Source organism: Rhamphochromis longiceps, linkage group LG9 (assembly GCF_057381845.1).
Source record: "Rhamphochromis longiceps isolate RC_006_pf linkage group LG9, R_longiceps_female_GT1.1, whole genome shotgun sequence".
NCBI lineage: Eukaryota > Metazoa > Chordata > Actinopteri > Cichliformes > Cichlidae > Rhamphochromis > Rhamphochromis longiceps.
Window position 1 is genome coordinate 32,798,238 of NC_140565.1, and position 16,752 is coordinate 32,814,989.

The 16,752-nt window shown below is 42.5% G+C and overlaps 1 protein-coding gene and 1 long non-coding RNA gene across 8 annotated transcripts; one reads left to right on the forward strand and one right to left on the reverse strand.

Moving 5' to 3' along the window:
• The first annotated feature begins 86 nt into the window (after window positions 1–86).
• On the forward strand, window positions 87–16,122 carry LOC146662648 (uncharacterized). 7 transcript variants are annotated; one of them, XR_014913156.1, is made up of 12 exons: window positions 87–256; window positions 831–1,020; window positions 1,356–1,450; window positions 3,529–3,616; window positions 4,152–4,321; window positions 4,401–4,553; window positions 5,230–5,385; window positions 5,560–5,668; window positions 11,353–11,459; window positions 15,267–15,496; window positions 15,710–15,797; window positions 15,986–16,122. It is a non-coding gene; the product is annotated as an uncharacterized LOC146662648 (long non-coding RNA). The 7 variants fall into 7 exon arrangements; XR_014913154.1 differs by lacking the exon at window positions 15,267–15,496 and having other exon boundaries at window positions 831–1,025; XR_014913157.1 differs by lacking the exon at window positions 15,267–15,496 and having other exon boundaries at window positions 3,529–3,642.
• lipib (lipase, member Ib) lies at window positions 263–11,464 on the reverse strand. The gene is made up of 10 exons (XM_085417484.1): window positions 11,345–11,464; window positions 6,291–6,682; window positions 5,532–5,640; window positions 5,238–5,339; window positions 4,418–4,507; window positions 4,165–4,332; window positions 3,521–3,610; window positions 1,383–1,491; window positions 824–997; window positions 263–386 (listed from the first exon to the last, which is right to left on the reverse strand). The coding sequence occupies exons 1-10, from the start codon at window positions 11,394–11,396 to the stop codon at window positions 302–304; spliced, it is 1,371 nt and encodes a 456-aa protein (XP_085273610.1). The 5' UTR covers window positions 11,397–11,464; the 3' UTR covers window positions 263–301.
• Window positions 16,123–16,752: the final 630 nt, after the last annotated feature.

Sequence of the window (16,752 nt, forward strand, 5' to 3'; positions counted from 1 at the left end):
TAAACCCAACATGAACGCAGACCGATGAAGCTCAGCAGCAGCTTCTTCCAGAATCTTGTTAAAAATCTCAGTTTTCTTGTAGCTTAACATAACTTTAATTAGCTTTCATCCTCCTGTTTGTTAAAACCAGGAGTAATCCACAGCACGGCGAGGAGGCTGGCAGCTCTCCTGTGTGGGCCCTCGCAGGTCCGCCTGGTGGGATGGGAGAGCCTGTAGCACCCAGAGGACGCCCGAGGGTCCTCTAATAGGATTACAGGTGAGTCCGATGGGTTTCCAAAGAGGGAATTAGGCTGTGTTAAAGTCAGAGGCGGGAGCCGCAGGGCAGAGGCCGAAACGCCACCTCTATGTTCTCCTCCATGATGATGTCGAAGCGGCACATCAAAGGCCTGAAGGAGAAAAAAATGTATCTGTTAATACAAACTGTAGCCTTTGAAGTGGACTTATTCTGCTTTTCCTTCGTCTCCTGTTCCAGTGCAATATCAAACATGGCCAAAGTGTCAAATAATGTCGGCGTATTTACAGGTAATCCCAGTTTTTTTGTATATATATGTGTACATATATATACGTATATATATGTACACATATATATACATATATATATGTGTACATATATATATGTATATATATGTACACATATGTAGCCTACGTCTCCTTAAAGCCTACGTCTCCTTAGAGGCGTAGGCTTTGGAGAACAACAGTTTAGTTTTGTTTCCTTTTAGGATGTCATAGGTCAGACTGAGAGAGACACCTCCACATAGATTTTGAGACAGTTTATCTTCTAAGACTGGTTCCTATTCAGAAACACTAAAACTGATCCACCGACCTCTCAGGAAGCTCCAGTGGCGTGAAGCGGACTCGCAGCAGCCGGATTTTGTAGCGAGGCCCGATGACGTTGCCGGTGTTGATTCGTAGGGAGATCTTCTGGATGTGCTGCAGATCCTCATCGAACTGGGCCAGCAGCCGCGTGGAGGTGTACTGCTCAAACCGGAGCAGCTTACTGTGCGCAGAGACGAGGAGACCGTAAGGTTTAACTCATTAATTTAAAGTCTGTATTTGTGTGTTTATGTTGGAAAACAAGAAACAAAAAACTGAAAGATGACTTTTATCTCCTTTGCTAAGATTATCTATCTATCTATCTATCTATCTATCTATCTATCTATCTATCTATCTATCTATCTATCTATCTATCTATCTATCTATCTATCTATCTATCTATCTATCTATCTATCTATCTATCTATCTATCTATCTATCTATCTATCTATCTATCTATCTATCTATCTATGTCATTAAAGTCTTCATTGACTCAGAATTAAAATTTAAAGTCAACTATTTTCCTGCTTTTCATAAATCCAGTCTGTGTGAAACAGCAGAAAGACTCACTGGTCTATTCGGGCCTCTGTGACGTTCCTGCCGCTGTGCAGCCGGATGTAGACGACCCCCCAGCGCAGGTACTGGTTCCATGTCACCATGTCCACTCTGTACATCAGCTCTGACACACACGGGACACACACAGCGTTACAATCCAACAAAACACTCAATCATCACTCAATCATCACTCCTTTCTGTTAAAAGGTCCTAAAATATTTTTTCTTAAAAAAGTCCAAGCACATATTGTAGGTGGGGTCCCACAGTGGGGTCAGCATCCACAGAGTCCAAATCCTTCTTTAACTCTCTGATGTCCAAGTCCTAACCTCAAATCCTTAACTCTGTGCTCACGTAAATATTGTGATATAGAGTGATTTATTTTGGCTTTTTGAAATTGTTCTTTCAAGTTCTGACAGTCAGAGTACAAAATCATAATAATCATTCTTGTCGACGCAAATTTAAACTCTTAATAAAATAATTACATTATAATTTAAAGTCAAATCCTGTTTTTACTGCTGAAATCAAACCATTTGGGACATTTACTGAACCAGCACATGCTACAGTGCTGTGCTTTTAATCTGGCTATAGGTGGTTGCTAGGCAACATGATACATCACGCGTAATGAAAGTTTTGTCAATATATTATTAAATATATTAAAATGATACAATGCTTTTCTAAGGTTACAGGTGCATTAACACTATGACTGAGCCAGTTTAGCCCGCTGATTGGTGGTTGCTAGGGAACACAATAACGTAATAATACCTGATGTAGATACGAACCATCAGGGCCTAAGTTTGGTTGATCAAGTTCTGCTTGTGTGGCAAACAGACAGGAAGTGCATTTATTTATGTGAAATTTAAAGGCCCAAAAGAGTCTAGTCTGACCCGTGCAAAAGAAACAAAACCTGTGTGGCAAGATCATTTTAAACCTTGTTTTTGGGACAAATTAATCACATTTAGGACGTCCCTGGCTTGAGGTTATGCCTTTCTTTTCATTTAGTTAGCAGCTTCAAAATTGCGGACCCCCATCACGGCGCCAGCTGCAGCCTCAAGGCTGGAGCCGAACAATCACTCCCTGATAACGACTGTGTTATGACTGTTCTTCCCATTCCATGCAAGGCCACCTGGGTTGGCTGGAGGACTGTTTACTTAGCCTGTCGGGGCGAAGGACACTGTCTCAGCTGAACTCTGGACACACACACACACACACACACACACACACACACACACGCACGCACACGCGCGCACACACGCACGCACACACACACGCACGCACACACACACACACACACACACACACGCACGCACACGCGCACACACACGTACGCACACGCACGCACACACGCACGCACGCACACGCGCACACACACGCGCGCACACACACACGCACACACACACACACACGCACGCACACGCGCGCACACACGCACGCACACGCACACACGCACGCACGCACGCACACGCGCACACACACACACGCACACACACACACGCACGCACACGCGCACACACACACACACACACATACACTGATATGCACACACTCATCCCCCCTCCCTTTCCAAACGCCTTCGACGCTTGTGCCCTACCGGAGAAGATGGCAGTCGACTGGACCAGCGCAGACACGCTGCAGGACCGGATGCGCTGTCTACAGCGGCTCTCTCTTACCCTTTACCCGCCCCTGTTGCTTGTCTTGTGTTTCTATGGTGTATTGATAGTCATGTGCTTTTTGTGCTGAGGTGTTTTTTCTGTTATCAAACTGTTCTCCCACTAGGAGCTCAGTCTGAGTGGAGTTTTTTTCTCCTCCTCTTACCTCATGTTATGTATTTTCGTTGTTTTTTCCTATCAGCCTACCTTTCTGACATGTCTCCTCAATGTGATGTTTGTGTAAAGTTGGTCAGAAGGTTCCTTTGTAAGTGCGCATGCGCCATTAGCGTGCTGCCTGCTGTAACCCTAATTTCCCTCGGGATTAATAAAGTATTCTGATTCTGATAACCACCAGGGCAAGTCTGTGCTGCAGCTGCGACTCACTATAGGAGGACGTCGCTCCCAGTGTTAGGGGCATTGAACGCATCCTACAGCGAAATTCCATTCTTTTCAAAGTCTGCTTCACCTGAGACGTGAATTTTTATGAGGTTCGTGTGTCATACTTACTCTTGTAGGGCAGCGCGTCGGTGGTGCTGAAGAAGACTTTGGTCTGTCCGAGCTGCTGCAGAGTCTCCCTCCACGGGCTGACGTCATAACCTGCAGGTGAAGCGTACAGGTGTTAAGATCAGGTGCCTGATAGATGTCCAGCATCTTAATGAAACAAATACGAACACTTTCTGTGAGTTACTGGTCGCTAAGTAGCAGGTTATCACTGACGACTAGCTCATCAGCGCCCCCTGATGCACCCCAGCAGACCTGCAGCTAATTTCTGTGAACAGGCTTCTTTAAATCTGCGCTGTTTAAAGCTTCAGAACCAATAGGTGTCGTCACAATGGTGGCTCCATCTTTTATATACAGTCTATTAGTCTGCAGCCGAGATCTAATTCTGTTTTCTCTGAAGCATCACTTAAATTTAGATTCCTTGAAATGCGTGCAGAATCGCACGTAGAGCAAATTTAAACTCAGATGAACTTTCCTGATTGAGACGATGGAAAACTTGCTCACTTATTAAGCCAAGTTCTGGATTAACGGGATTAATTGCAGAGTATTTATCTGCAGGGGAAGAACAGCTTTTGTAAACATTATGTAGCAGGAGATTGATTATTTTCTTAATCGTTTCCCTCTCACGGTCATTCAGTGTCAGCACCCACCGAGTATGGGGCAGGAGGCCGGTTTGAAGGTCTCGCACTGCAGACAGCGGGCGTCCAGGAAGTCGCTGTAGGACGAGCAGGGGTAACCGGTGAGGGTGCAGGTTCGGTTCAGAGCGCACAGGAACAGGAAGACGGAGCGCTGATGGTCACACACAAAGTAAGATTTACCTGGAGGACAGAGATCACACTGCGCTCAGCACATGTGTGTTATTTAATGTGTGTGTGTGTCTCCCTAGTTTGTGTGTGGGCTCACCTGAAAAGATGGTTTTGGGACACCCCGGCTGGTCGGCGCCTCCGTTGGCGTAGAAGTCAATGTGGCCATGAGCTCCTCTCAGTCCAAAGGCTGCGCACGGAGAGCACAGCGTGTAACACAGCGACTCTTACATGAGGTCACGAAGGTTTATTGCTTTTTAATAAATACTTTCTAGGTTCATAGAAAGGTAAGACGTGTTAAATAATAACTAGAATTAATTAAAATTATATTAACATTTTCATTCAGTTATATAACTATATTTATATAACTTGCTACTAATAATTTAAGAAAAAAACAATGTTTATAAACAGAATTATCTCTACTTCTAATGCCAACCCTTTTTTATTAAAAAAAATGTGGAATATTTCCAAATAACAGTAATAATAATAGTAATTCATAATAATATTCATGCTTTTAGTTTATGTAAAAGCATATTAATACAAATAAGTAAAATATAATTAAATATATGTCTGAATAATTTATGATCAGTAAATACATGTATTCATCTATAAATAAAATGATTTATTGTAAAAGAAGGAAAGAGATTTGAATGATTTACCAGCTAATAACGTAAAAACATTTTTAGGGATGTGGGTCTGATCAATAGAAGATCCTATAAGAGCTGCTGTGACCTCACAGGCAACACTAGTGTTTGTAAATTAACAGATTTTGTTTATTGTTCCTCACACCATGACAACTAAAAGCTATTTATTTTCCAGTTGCTTTCTTTGTGTGTAAATGATCAAAGTAAAAAGGGTCAATATTAAAATGATATTAAATCACTATTTAAATTATTATTAATTCTGCGTTAGATGCTTACAGTTCATGTCGGTGTGAAGGACGTCCACAAACATGGCGTCCGAGGGGTCCAGCCTCTCCTCCGGCGTGGCCCTGGTGAACATCGGTCCAGCAGGGTCCAGACCTGGAGAAGAGGAAGGAAAGAAGGGAGGAAGGAAAGAAGCAAGGAGGTATGTGAGTGCTTTTGTAGTTTTCCGCCTGCTCACTCCACAGCGCTGCTTTCATTAAACTGAAAGGTTAAGAACATCTGTCATAAATACATGATAATGAAGTACATTTACTCGCATACTGCACCGCTCTGAGTACTTTATTTTACCTGTGATACGGCCAATCTTCCCCTTCAGGTTTGCTCCCACAAAACCAGCCAGGTGAGCTCCCAGACTGACGCCGATCAGGTGAACTGAGCTCAGAGAGGCTCCTTCAGCCTGTGGGCACAAAAGCTCAGCGTTACAGGTGAGGTATAACTGTCATAAAGACCTTTTAAGTATACAGGATAATAAAGGACATGACAGAACTGCTGATTTTCACACAGACATGTCTTCTAATCTCTTTACTAAAATTTAATGTGCCCACACAGTGGCGGAAATACCAAAAGCACCAAAACTTAGATCCATTCTTAAGTACTTGAAGGACCTGTAACCTGGGAAATATTTAATACTTGTGATTTAAAAACATCTGTAGACTGGCTGAACTGGTAATTCTAGGCTTTGAGCCGGACTTCTTGGGTAGAGAAATGGATTTGGTGCCATTTAGAGCATTTTAATGTATGTTTCTGATAAATAACACATTAGTTGAATGAACAATCTGTCCAAAGTTTGTAAAGTTTTATGTATTCTGCTTTGTGTCTTTGCATTGCATTGGTACACTTTGCCAACTGAGACTACTAGAAACAACTTGAACCATGGCCACTGCTGGCTCTAATAATCCTAGATGGTGAGAACCGTGAAGCTAAAGTGGACATTCATATCTCAAACCTATGAGTGATGCTGCTTCTATTGGTCTATTGGTTCAACAATAGACTGCAGGATGATTACAGGAAGGGAAAATAAAGGTCTGGGCTGAAGGTCTGTCTCACCTCCATCGTCATGATGAAGCCCGTCAGGTTGAGAGCGGCCTCTCTGGTGTAACTCACAGCAGTGAAGTAGTTGAGGTTGGCTGCCCCTTTGTTCCAGTCCACCACGATGATGTTCATGTCTTCCTGCTCTGCTAGCAGGTGGACTATGTGGTTAATCCAGATAGGGGGCGCGCCGGTGGGCCGGTAGCCATGGATGACAAAGGCGGTGGGACGGGAGAGGCTGAAGAGTGGCTGGGAGGACAGGTGGTGGTGGTTCAGTTCGCGGCCACAGTCGAGGTTGGAGCGAGTGTAGAGCAGGAGCCGCACATACAGGGTGGTTCCCACGAAGCAGTGGGTCAGGTCGAGGTCGGTGAAGTTATCACAAGATTCGCCTGCTTCACTTTCCTCCTGGCCTGGAGTCACAACATGGAAGATCAGGAAGTTGTATTGCAAACTCAACTTTTACAGCTGAATTCAGGTTTTATGTAGAATTAAAATGAAAAACAGGTCCAAAGTTTCTACAGGCTACAGTGGGAATATTTGTTTCATCCATTTCAGTTTAGTAGATTTTTATATCGTTTTAAAGCTAAGGCACTAAAAAATTTCAAGGTAAAGAGTCAATGATACTAATGAGCCCCAACAATCAGTCTGACTTCTGTAGACCGCAGCTCTACAGGAATACCACTTTTTGTAGCTAAATAACAGCTTCAAGCAGACAGCCAGTGTCATCATCCTGGATGATTCACAAACTGAATCATAGATTCAGGCTGACATTAGAGGCACAATCCACAGACAGACAGTAACAGGTTCAAAAACTGAAACTGCAGCAGTTTGAAAGTCATTTCATTTTTTAGCTTCTTCACATTACTTTGGATTGTGTTAAATGAAAAATAAAGACTATTAATGACTCATTTTATGTTATTATGTAATAAATGGTTTTGAATTCAGATAATAGCCTATCTACTGACAGGTTTGCTAATTAGAGTTAATTAATTAATTAAAAGTAAGATTTAGTTAGTTAGCTTAAGCTAACTAGCTTAAGCCAAAATACTGTCATCAGCAGTGTTGTTTCATTTTACACACTCGTCCCTCTACAAATAAACCATAAAATAAAAAACATCTCAAACTGCTTGCTAAAACCAATGATTAATGTTGTGTTGCGGTCTACGTCTTAAATTAACATTAGCTACATGCTAAAGCTAGCTAGTCAGCTTTGTAGAATCAGAATCAGAATCAGAATGGGGTTTATTGCCAAATGTTGAGCAGGTTTACAACATTAGGAAATTGCTGTGGTGCTTCAGTGCAAACATAGTGTCATAAATAGCACTTAAATAGACATGAAAAAATAAAAGTAGGGATAAGAATTAAAAGTGCTATGTAGAAAGATATGTGCATGAGCTATACATGAGATATATACATGAGAATAAGAATTAAGAGTGCTACGTTGAAAGATATATACATGGGTGCAGGTGGTGATCAGTGCCCATCATGGAATGATGCAGTGAACACAGCGTAGGGTCATGTGTTAGTGGTGGGAACAGTCATACGGTTATTGTTCATGTGTTCAACAGCAGAGGGGAAGAAACTGTTCTTATGGCGAGAGGTTCTGGTGCGAATGGACCGGAGCCTCCTGCCTGAGGGGAGCAGGTCAAACAGACTGTGTCCAGGGTGAGAAGGGTCAGCTGAGATCCGAGCTGCACGCCGCAATGTCCTGGAGGTGTACAGGTCCTGCAGAGATGGGAGTCTGCAGCCAATCACCTTCTCAGCAGAGCGCACAACACGCTGCAGTCTCTGTTTGTCCCTGATAGTGGCTCCAGCGTACCACACGGTGATGGAGGAGGTGAGGATGGACTCGATGATTGCAGTGTAGAACTGCATCATCGTCCGTGTTGGCAGGTTGAATTTCTTCAGCTGCCTCAGGAAGTACATCCTCTGCTGGGCTTTCTTAATGACGGAGGTAATGGTGGGCTCCCACTTCAGGTCCTGGGTGATGGTGGTACCCAGGAAGTGGAATGAGTCCACAGAGGTGATGGGGGTGTCAGTCAGGATGATGGGGGGGAGTGGGGGAGTAGTTATATAAATGAGCTGATTTATGCAGCCAGTGACAAAATATAGGATTTGTTAGTGCCTTTTTTGAATTAATAAAGTGTAGACAGTCTCTGTAGTACTTCTTTTGTAGTTTGCAGAAACATTAGCCTAATATTAGCTTAACACAGATGCTATTTCTATTTTAGTAACAACTTTTGTCGGACCGCTACATGAATTGGGACTTGACAGTCTAAACCTTCTGGGACTGTATTCTCCTATTGAACTTGTTCCATCTCAGAGGAGAGATGAAAGGTATCTTTGTTTTCCATAATAATTTGTGAAAACTTCATCTGTCATAAATCACAGATAACTGAGCAAAGAAACTTTTTGAGCTCTTTTTTTTTTGCTAAATTTGGTCTGAATATGAAGTAGAAACATTTTCTTCTGCAAATATGATATAAAGTTGAGTTTAAAGATGGCCTGTTATGTTTTTCCTCATTTAATTTACACAAATAATCCCCAGTCTAAATGTACTGCTTCACACAGAGGGGACAGCCTTAGGCACAGAAGCCCCACCCATCTGATGCTTGAACCTTCTGATTAAAAGGGGCTTCCAATCACAGTGAGGGACGGAATAAATTCCTCGTTTCAGACAGACACAGGATGAATTGAGGGGCTACACTCAGGTCCAGTATGAGATAAATTAGGATTATTTTGCTCTCTGAACTTTGCAATACTATTGTAGATATATTTGTATATTTTATCTTTTTTGAATTGGGACTGCTCATATGTATATAGTGCCGCAGAACTGTGCACCTTACCGCCCCTCTCTTTTCCCACGTCTGCGCGTCTCATCGTACATGTGCATATTGACAATAAAAGGTATTCTATTCTATTCTATTCTATTCTATTCTATTCTATTCTATTCTATTCTAGTAAAGCTAAAAATGAGCTTAATGTCCACTTTAAACCCACACCTGATGGCAAGTGTTGTCTTGCGTGCCCTAGCTTATGTATTGCTAATTTCTTGACACATTTTCTGTCACTGGACTGATGCAATGACTGATATTTGTCCCCTACAAATATAAGAAGCATTTATTGACCCATGCAGGCAGCTCAAAATAAAACAACAGAGTGTAAATTTGGCTGTTGTTAGCCACCTTGTTTTTTTTTTGTTTTCTTTTAAGCACCCGGCTGTGAGAGAATGTTCTCATGACCAGGTCAAAGGTCATTAGATTAGTTTACAGTTCAGTGCACCTGTAAGCGCTTGGATCAGGTCTGTTTTTCCGATAGTGACGCTGGGTGTTAGTTTAGCCTCTTTAGCTCTGTGCTGATTAATCTCAGATAGCAGGGAGTCTCGTTAGCTTGTTTAAAGTGTCTGTAGCCTGCATGTTGTCAACTATACAGACTGTGAAGCACTTAGTGTAACTGGGTTATAACCATGCTTATTATTAAAAGGTTTGTTGTTTGTGAGCCCTTTCCTCTAAAGACACTCATTCATGATTATCACCATCCTAATACAGAGGCTTAAGAAACCCAGTAGAGCGTTTTTAATTAAATTAGGAGAAATAAGTGAATACTTGTGAGTCAATCTGGGCTGCACCTTTACAGTTTTTGCAATCTCAGAGCTCTCTACAATCTGCCCAAACAGGATATTTTTAACGTGGGAGTTTGTGGGGCTTGACTCGTGTTTTGGAGCCAGCCTCTGGTGGACATTAGAAGCATTGCAGTTTTTGGTAACAGTTCCCCAATTTACAACAGCAATAATCATGTTCACAGCCTTGTAGAAAACCAGGTTTCAGTTCCTTCCATCACCTGCACATGGGGTGAATCTTATTATAATACACCCATCTGGATACTGGAATTAGGGGCACCTGGATTGACAGGTGTCTTGACGCTGGAAGCTTTACCTGTTAACTGTTTGCTAAGCCTCACCTTTGCTGACTTGAGTCACTAAACTGGACCTCTGCACAGTGTTTGTGCTGCAAAAAGCCTGCACGAAGTCATCTCAGACTCAGTTAGCGTGCTAAATGTTAGACTTCATGACAGCACAATTAGAACAGACTGATCAAGTATAGAAATTATTTGAAAGAGTTGCCAGGAGAAAGGCTCTTCTCTCTAAAAAGAACGTGACAGTGCAGCTTAGGTTTGCAAAACTGGAGATGTTTGACCATAATGCACAGCACCACATTTGGAGAAAACCAATCATCACAAGCGCCTCATACCAGCTGTCAGCACGTAGGTGGAGGGCTGATGATTTGGGCACCGTGCAGTCAACCATGAACTCCTCTGTATACCAAAGTATTCTAGTCAAATGTAAGGCCATCTGTCTGACAGTCAAAGCTTGGCTGAAACTGGGTCATGCAACAGAGCAATGATCGCCAGCACAGCAGCACATCTACAACAGAGTGGCTGAAAAAGGAAAGAATAAAAGTGCTAAAGAGGTCCTAAAGAGAGCTGTGCATAGATGAATGTCCACAAACCTCAATCAACTGAAAAAACATTGTAAAGACTCCACAATCATGTGAGGCTAATAAAGCCAAACAGAAAACAGTTCATTCATATAGATTTATTACAGCTCTGCAACTGTGTCCATCTTTTATATACAGTCCAGATCAGTGTGCGTTATGAGTTGGGGGTTTGACTCCCTGTGTGAGCAGCTCTCCACACCTGAGCGCAACACTGCCCTCAATTGGATCAGGCTGCTATAAAAAAGCACTCATCCAATCAGCACCCACCCCACCCGGAACACACACACACACACACACACACACACACACATTAGTAAACTATATCAATGAGTGGATAACAGGCTGCTTATTGACTTTAACACCACCAGACGGAAACTCCTCACTGGAGCAGAGTCGGTGTTCACTTCTGTTCCTCACACTTCAATGAACTCTTTCTCACTCCACAAACACTCAGAATGTCTGTTTCTGTTTATTTAGACAAACAGACACAATTATTTTTAACTTTATCTTGAAGATAAAGCTGAGCATAAATCAGGTTTAAGCTTTTGCTCTGTCGGAAAACTGGACTTTTCTTACCTTTGCAGAGCACAAGGAGCCCCAGCAGAGCCAGGAGCTTGCGGGACAGCATCCTTTCCACGACCACAGTGACGCAGAGACAACGATCAAGCCGAGGAGACTCGCTGTGAGGAAGGTACGATGCAGTGTGAGGACAACTGAAAGGAGGAGGGACTGCTGAGAGAGAGAATAGGGGAGGGAGGGAGGAGAGAGGAAAGGGGGTGGTGTCTTTACTTGGATCAGTTTCTAGAAGAGTGGAGAGAGGAAAAAACCAATGATCGTAAGAACACTAAACAAATGAGATAAAGGGAAGGAGCATGAGCTGATGGAATGAGGAAAGAAAGGACAGAGGAAGGAGGATTTGATTTGTGGTGAAAGGAAAATAAAATCATGTAATGTGATTTAAAAACGGTGAAAGCTTCAGAGCTTCAGGGCAGACGATCACTTCATAATCCAGGAATTAAATTTTACAAAACCTGACACCTCCTTTAATGTTTAGCACAATGAGCTAAAATGTCCCTTTTTTTTATATTTCTTTCAGTTAATAGAGTGAATAGAATAGAGAATCTCGCTTCCCAAGGGTGAAAAACATGGAAATCAATGATTCCAGAGGTGAAACAGCTGTTTCACCAAAATCATTTTCATTATATGTAAATAATTATTTGCATATATTTATACCTGCTGCACTAAACCAAACAATTGATGCTCCTGACTGAAACTCTGGGGTTAAGAAGTTATTGTGGAGATGAAAAGAAGTCAAGACGTTTTTCTTCCTCTCAAAGAAAAACTTTAACAAACTTTTCAGTTTTTAAAAAACTTGCTCCTGAATGGATCCAGATGCCGTCCAGGAGAACAAGTCCACTTCCTGTTAATTCCAAAAAGTTGATTCTGTTCATCTGGATGTAGCGTTTTTATGGGAGGAACATTTTGTCACTCATCCGAGTGACTTCTTCAGTCTCAGCTGACTGCCGGCTTCCAACCTTATAAACATTACCTTTGCACAATGACTGAAAACAGCCCACTGAAACGTTTCTCCCACTGATCGCTACGTCCAGATGAACAGAATCAAGTTTTGGGATTTACTTACCCGGATGATTGAGCATGCACTTCCTGTTAACTTTGTTGTACAGAAACTGGCTGCCATTCAGACAAGAGCACAGCAGGGGGCGCTTGTGAGATAGTCCCAAATGAATGGGAGTGAATGCAGCTAAAGGTGAAAGTGCTTAAGCCTGCTGTCACACCCATAGTGGGTGGATCTGCATGTCTCATTTAGCACAGACGCCCTTCCTCACGCAGCGTTCCCATTTATCCAGGTCTGTGACCGGTGCTTGCAGCACACGTGACTTATGACCCCCCATGTTGGCGCATCTCCTCTCAGAATCGAGTGAATGGACCTAAATTGCCAACATCATGATTAAGACTTGCCTCTGGGTGTCCACGGCGCTGGCGTGCGTTTTTACAAGAAAAAACACAAAACAATGACAAGAGTTTACAGAAGAAAAGTTAATAGGATCTTCATTCCTTCTGATCTCAAACACTCCCCCAATGAAACAGGAAGTTGTTCGCCATAATTATCCAGGTCACGTCTGTCCATGTGACCACTCAGACAGGCTTTGTTTGTGTGCAATGTTCCTCTTCTTCAGCCTAAACATCATTACATCCTCTTACTATACAAACAGCAAAGTGATCCTGAGGGAATCATAAAGTCTCAAGGACACAGTGTTTATGTTTTTCAAGAGATGAACTGATCAAAGGAGTAAACTAGAAGCGCTCCACAGTCAGGATGTGAGCTTCGTTTCTCCAAAAGCAGCCCTCAGATCTCTTTCTATGTGACCCTAAACAAATCCTTTCTTTCCCTTTCATTTTCATGCCTCTCTGTAAGAAAGGGTAGAAGTGTTTGTGTGATGATCTACTGTAAAAAAGAAATAAAGAATAAAAAGACCAAGCAGGCGGAGTTTAACCTCTCAGTGTGGGTTTTATGTTGTGTCTGCAGATTTGAAGTTTCAAAGACAAATTTTGCAGCTCGTGCAGAAGGTTGAGCCTGTTGTGTTGCAAATTACCCTGCCAGCGAGGTGACCCACTGATTAGTGAGGGATGATTATGGGTGAAGTCGGAGACACCCACCCAGTGATGGGTAATAATAGCTCCACAGACTCTGACCACAGTGCACCCAGCCCATCCTGCTCTGTACTCGACATAAACACATGTAATTTACCATCTACAGAGAGCCGAGACCCAGAAGCAGCAGGGGACTCGGGAGAGGCAGAAGCAGAGAGCTACAGTAACGTCAGAGCTAAAATCATGCAATTAGTGGTGGAAACAGGAGCCTGCTTTACTGTTTAAATGCATGCAGTATGCGTAGAGAGTTTAATTAAACTGTTTCTAATCTAAGCAAGGGTTACATTCACAATTTTACTGGCACCACGAGATTTCAGTCATGAAAGAAAAATCGTACAGATTTGCTCTGTACTTGCCCTTTCAGAACTGCAAACAGGTTTTGCAAGATGGCTGCGCACGTAGTTGCAGCAGCTCAGTGTCCCACCGATCGATGCCATGTTTGGATAATTCTGTGTAGAAAAGGTGACAAGCTTCCTGGGAGCCAACACAGAGGAGAACCTTTCCTGGAGTGCGAACACCTCCGAGCTGCTGAAAAAGGCCCAACAGAGACTTCCTGAGAATTCTCGGGAGGAATAAATTCACACAGAGACTGCTGGTGTCCTTCTACAGAGACACCATTGAGAGTGTTCTAACCTACTGCATATGCATCTGGTGCCTTAGCTGCACAGTGGCTCAGATGTCAAACATCTTATCAGAGTCGGGAGTGCAGGTAAAAATAATAAGAAAAACAAAACCAGGAAATAAAACTATTTGTAACCACTGCACTCGAATTTTGAAAGTAAATTCAGAGAGTTTCTAATCTTTCTTTGCCTCTTGCAGTTATTGTTCGAACACTGAAACCATTTCACTCACCTACGCAAAGTTACTGATGGTCGAAACAAAGGCGAGGGGGGTTCAATCGAAACCGCAGATGGGCACAATTTAGCCTCAGACCACCGATGTTCTAAAAGTAGAACTGAAAGACCTACAAAAATCTGTTATTCTGTACATGGTTTGTGCCCGCAGTCTGCACTGCTGGTCTCTGTCCTGCAGTCTCGATGAGCTGCATGGTTCTCCACCTGCTGCAGTGTCTGGTTTGACTGAAGCACGTCTGCTGCAGAACAAAGACTTCCATCCTCAGCTGCAGTCAGTCTGTCAAACAGTGGTGTTTAAACGGCACACTGGTTTGCAGTGGCTGAATTTTCAGAATAAGAGATTTGGGATCGTCCAATAGTAAACCCTAAAAATGTACCTGTGCGGCCTGCAAAGTACATTTTATGTGGGAAAAGCTGCATATATACAATAAAGAGTGTGTGTTGTTTCTATTTAGTTTGTGTCTAAGTCAGTCCGGCCCACAACCCTGATGATGTCACTACTCTGTAGCTTCTTAACTGTGACATCAAAAACAAAAAAACCAACTTGTGTGCTACTCGATTAAGTTGTTTAACGTCTTTGTTTGAGTTTTTAAAAGTCACCACTGCTTCAACAACCTTCCATCCAACATTCACGCTCACATTCCCTCCTACAGCCAATTTATAATCTCCAGTTGACCTTACGTGCATGTCTATGGACTGTGGGAGGAAGCCAGAGTACTTAGAGAGGGCATGCAAACACAAAAAGATCCTGGAATCAAACCCAGAACCTTCTTGCTGTAAGTCAGCAGTGTGACCACTTTGCTTTCATGCAGCTGCATCAGATAGAAAAATCAAAATAATTCTGTTTTATTGAGCTTTCATTCTCTGCAAGTTTGTCTTCCCTGATTAAATCCTGCAAGTTTTTCATATAAATGTTAGCAGAGCCTGTGTGTGTGTGTGTGTGTTCCATCCATTCACTGTGGGTCTTTTAGGGGGTCTCTGCAGACCAGACTGAGCACTGATTGGCTGGTGAGCACCCAGGTAAAAAGGTCCCTGTGGGGTCACGATGTTCTGATGAGTTAAAGAGCTTATCTCATCGGTCACCTGACTTGACAAGGCAAAGAGGCTGAAGAGGATCTGGTCAGAGAGATTATAAAATCAGCGATGAGCGAGCAGGCTTCAGGATTTCTTCACTAGTAAACGGCTTAACGCAGCCTCAGCGGTCAGTTATCACACAGAGAAGATATTTCTGTGAAGTCTCAGATTCATGTAATTCAGTCTAAATTCAATAATGGCATTGTAAAGCGCTTTGGGTGCCTTGAAAAAGCGCTATATAAATCCAATCCATTATTATTATTATTATAATGTGTTAGGGAGTTTTTATTGTTTTATTTGATTATGCTTCAAATGTTATGTTATGTCTGTTTGTGTTCAGATACTTTGGAGATTCTTTTAAGTTTGCATGAGCACCTGGTGAGGTTCTTTGGTCTGTTTCTCAAACCATATGACTGTTAACATATGTGGTAAGTATCACTGCCCACTAATGTTAGCTGGCATTTTTATACTATATTTAGTAAATTATTTTTCATTTTTCATTTTAATTTATTGATTTTGAGCTATATTACTTCCTAAAGCTGCTTTTTTAGAATTTATTATTATTTATTTTATTTTTTCTGTTGATTTAAGCTCCTTTCTTTCATCTATTTGTCAGAGTGTGGAAGCCTAAGAAAGACTGAAATTAAAATCAAGTTTATCAGGAAGACAAGGTCTCCTGTAAAGCTGCTTGTGACCCGACCGGGCCCCATGGACTAAGGCCCGGCCACCAGACACTCGCCCTCGGGCACCCTCGGGCCTCGGACCGGTACCGGGCCGCGAGAGTTGAGGCTCAGGTGTGAAATGTGTGGTTTTCAGGGTTTTTATCGGTTTTCAGCGTTATTTTGTTATCGCTTTGGTCGTTAACTCGGTTTTCCTGGGTCTTTTCACGTGTGTTATGAATAAATCGTCTTTTTTTTTCGGTACCGGTACTAGTTTTATTTTGTTGTATTTATCCACGACACATTAAAGGCCGGTCCGTGAAAATACTGTCGGGCATAAACCGGTCCGTGGCGCAAAAAAGGTTGGAGACCGCTGCATTAACACATCTGTCCAAAGTGACGTGGTGCTTGGCGGGAACCAAAATTCAGACATTCCACAAATACAAACACTGGGTGTGACATCACTTATTTACACTTTACAGTTAGTGCAACAGTGAGAGCGCTGAATGCTCAGACAGGTTTGTTCCTTTGGGTTCTTTCTCTTTCTGTCACGATCCTGGGTCTTATGACCCAGTGTTTTGAGTTTTAGTTCATTTTGATGTTTTAGTTTATGTAAGCCCTTCAGGTTCCTAAGTTCATTTGTTATCATGCTTAAGTGTTTCTAGTTCTTATTATTTCCCCCTCGTGTTTCCAACTATGGTAAATCTCCCCTGCTTTTCATGTG

What these genes read in the sequence shown, in the direction of transcription:
- lipib (XM_085417484.1), bottom strand. Translation starts at nt 11,396, where the DNA reads ATGCTGTCCCGCAAGCTCCTGGCTCTGCTGGGGCTCCTTGTGCTCTGC. An exon ending in GCTCCTTGTGCTCTGCAAAG is followed by an intron (nt 6,683 to 11,344) that starts GTAAGAAAAGTC and finishes TTGTGACTCCAG; the next exon opens with GCCAGGAGGAAAGTGAAGCA. An exon ending in TCCCAAAACCATCTTTTCAG is followed by an intron (nt 4,333 to 4,417) that starts GTGAGCCCACAC and finishes TCTGTCCTCCAG; the next exon opens with GTAAATCTTACTTTGTGTGT.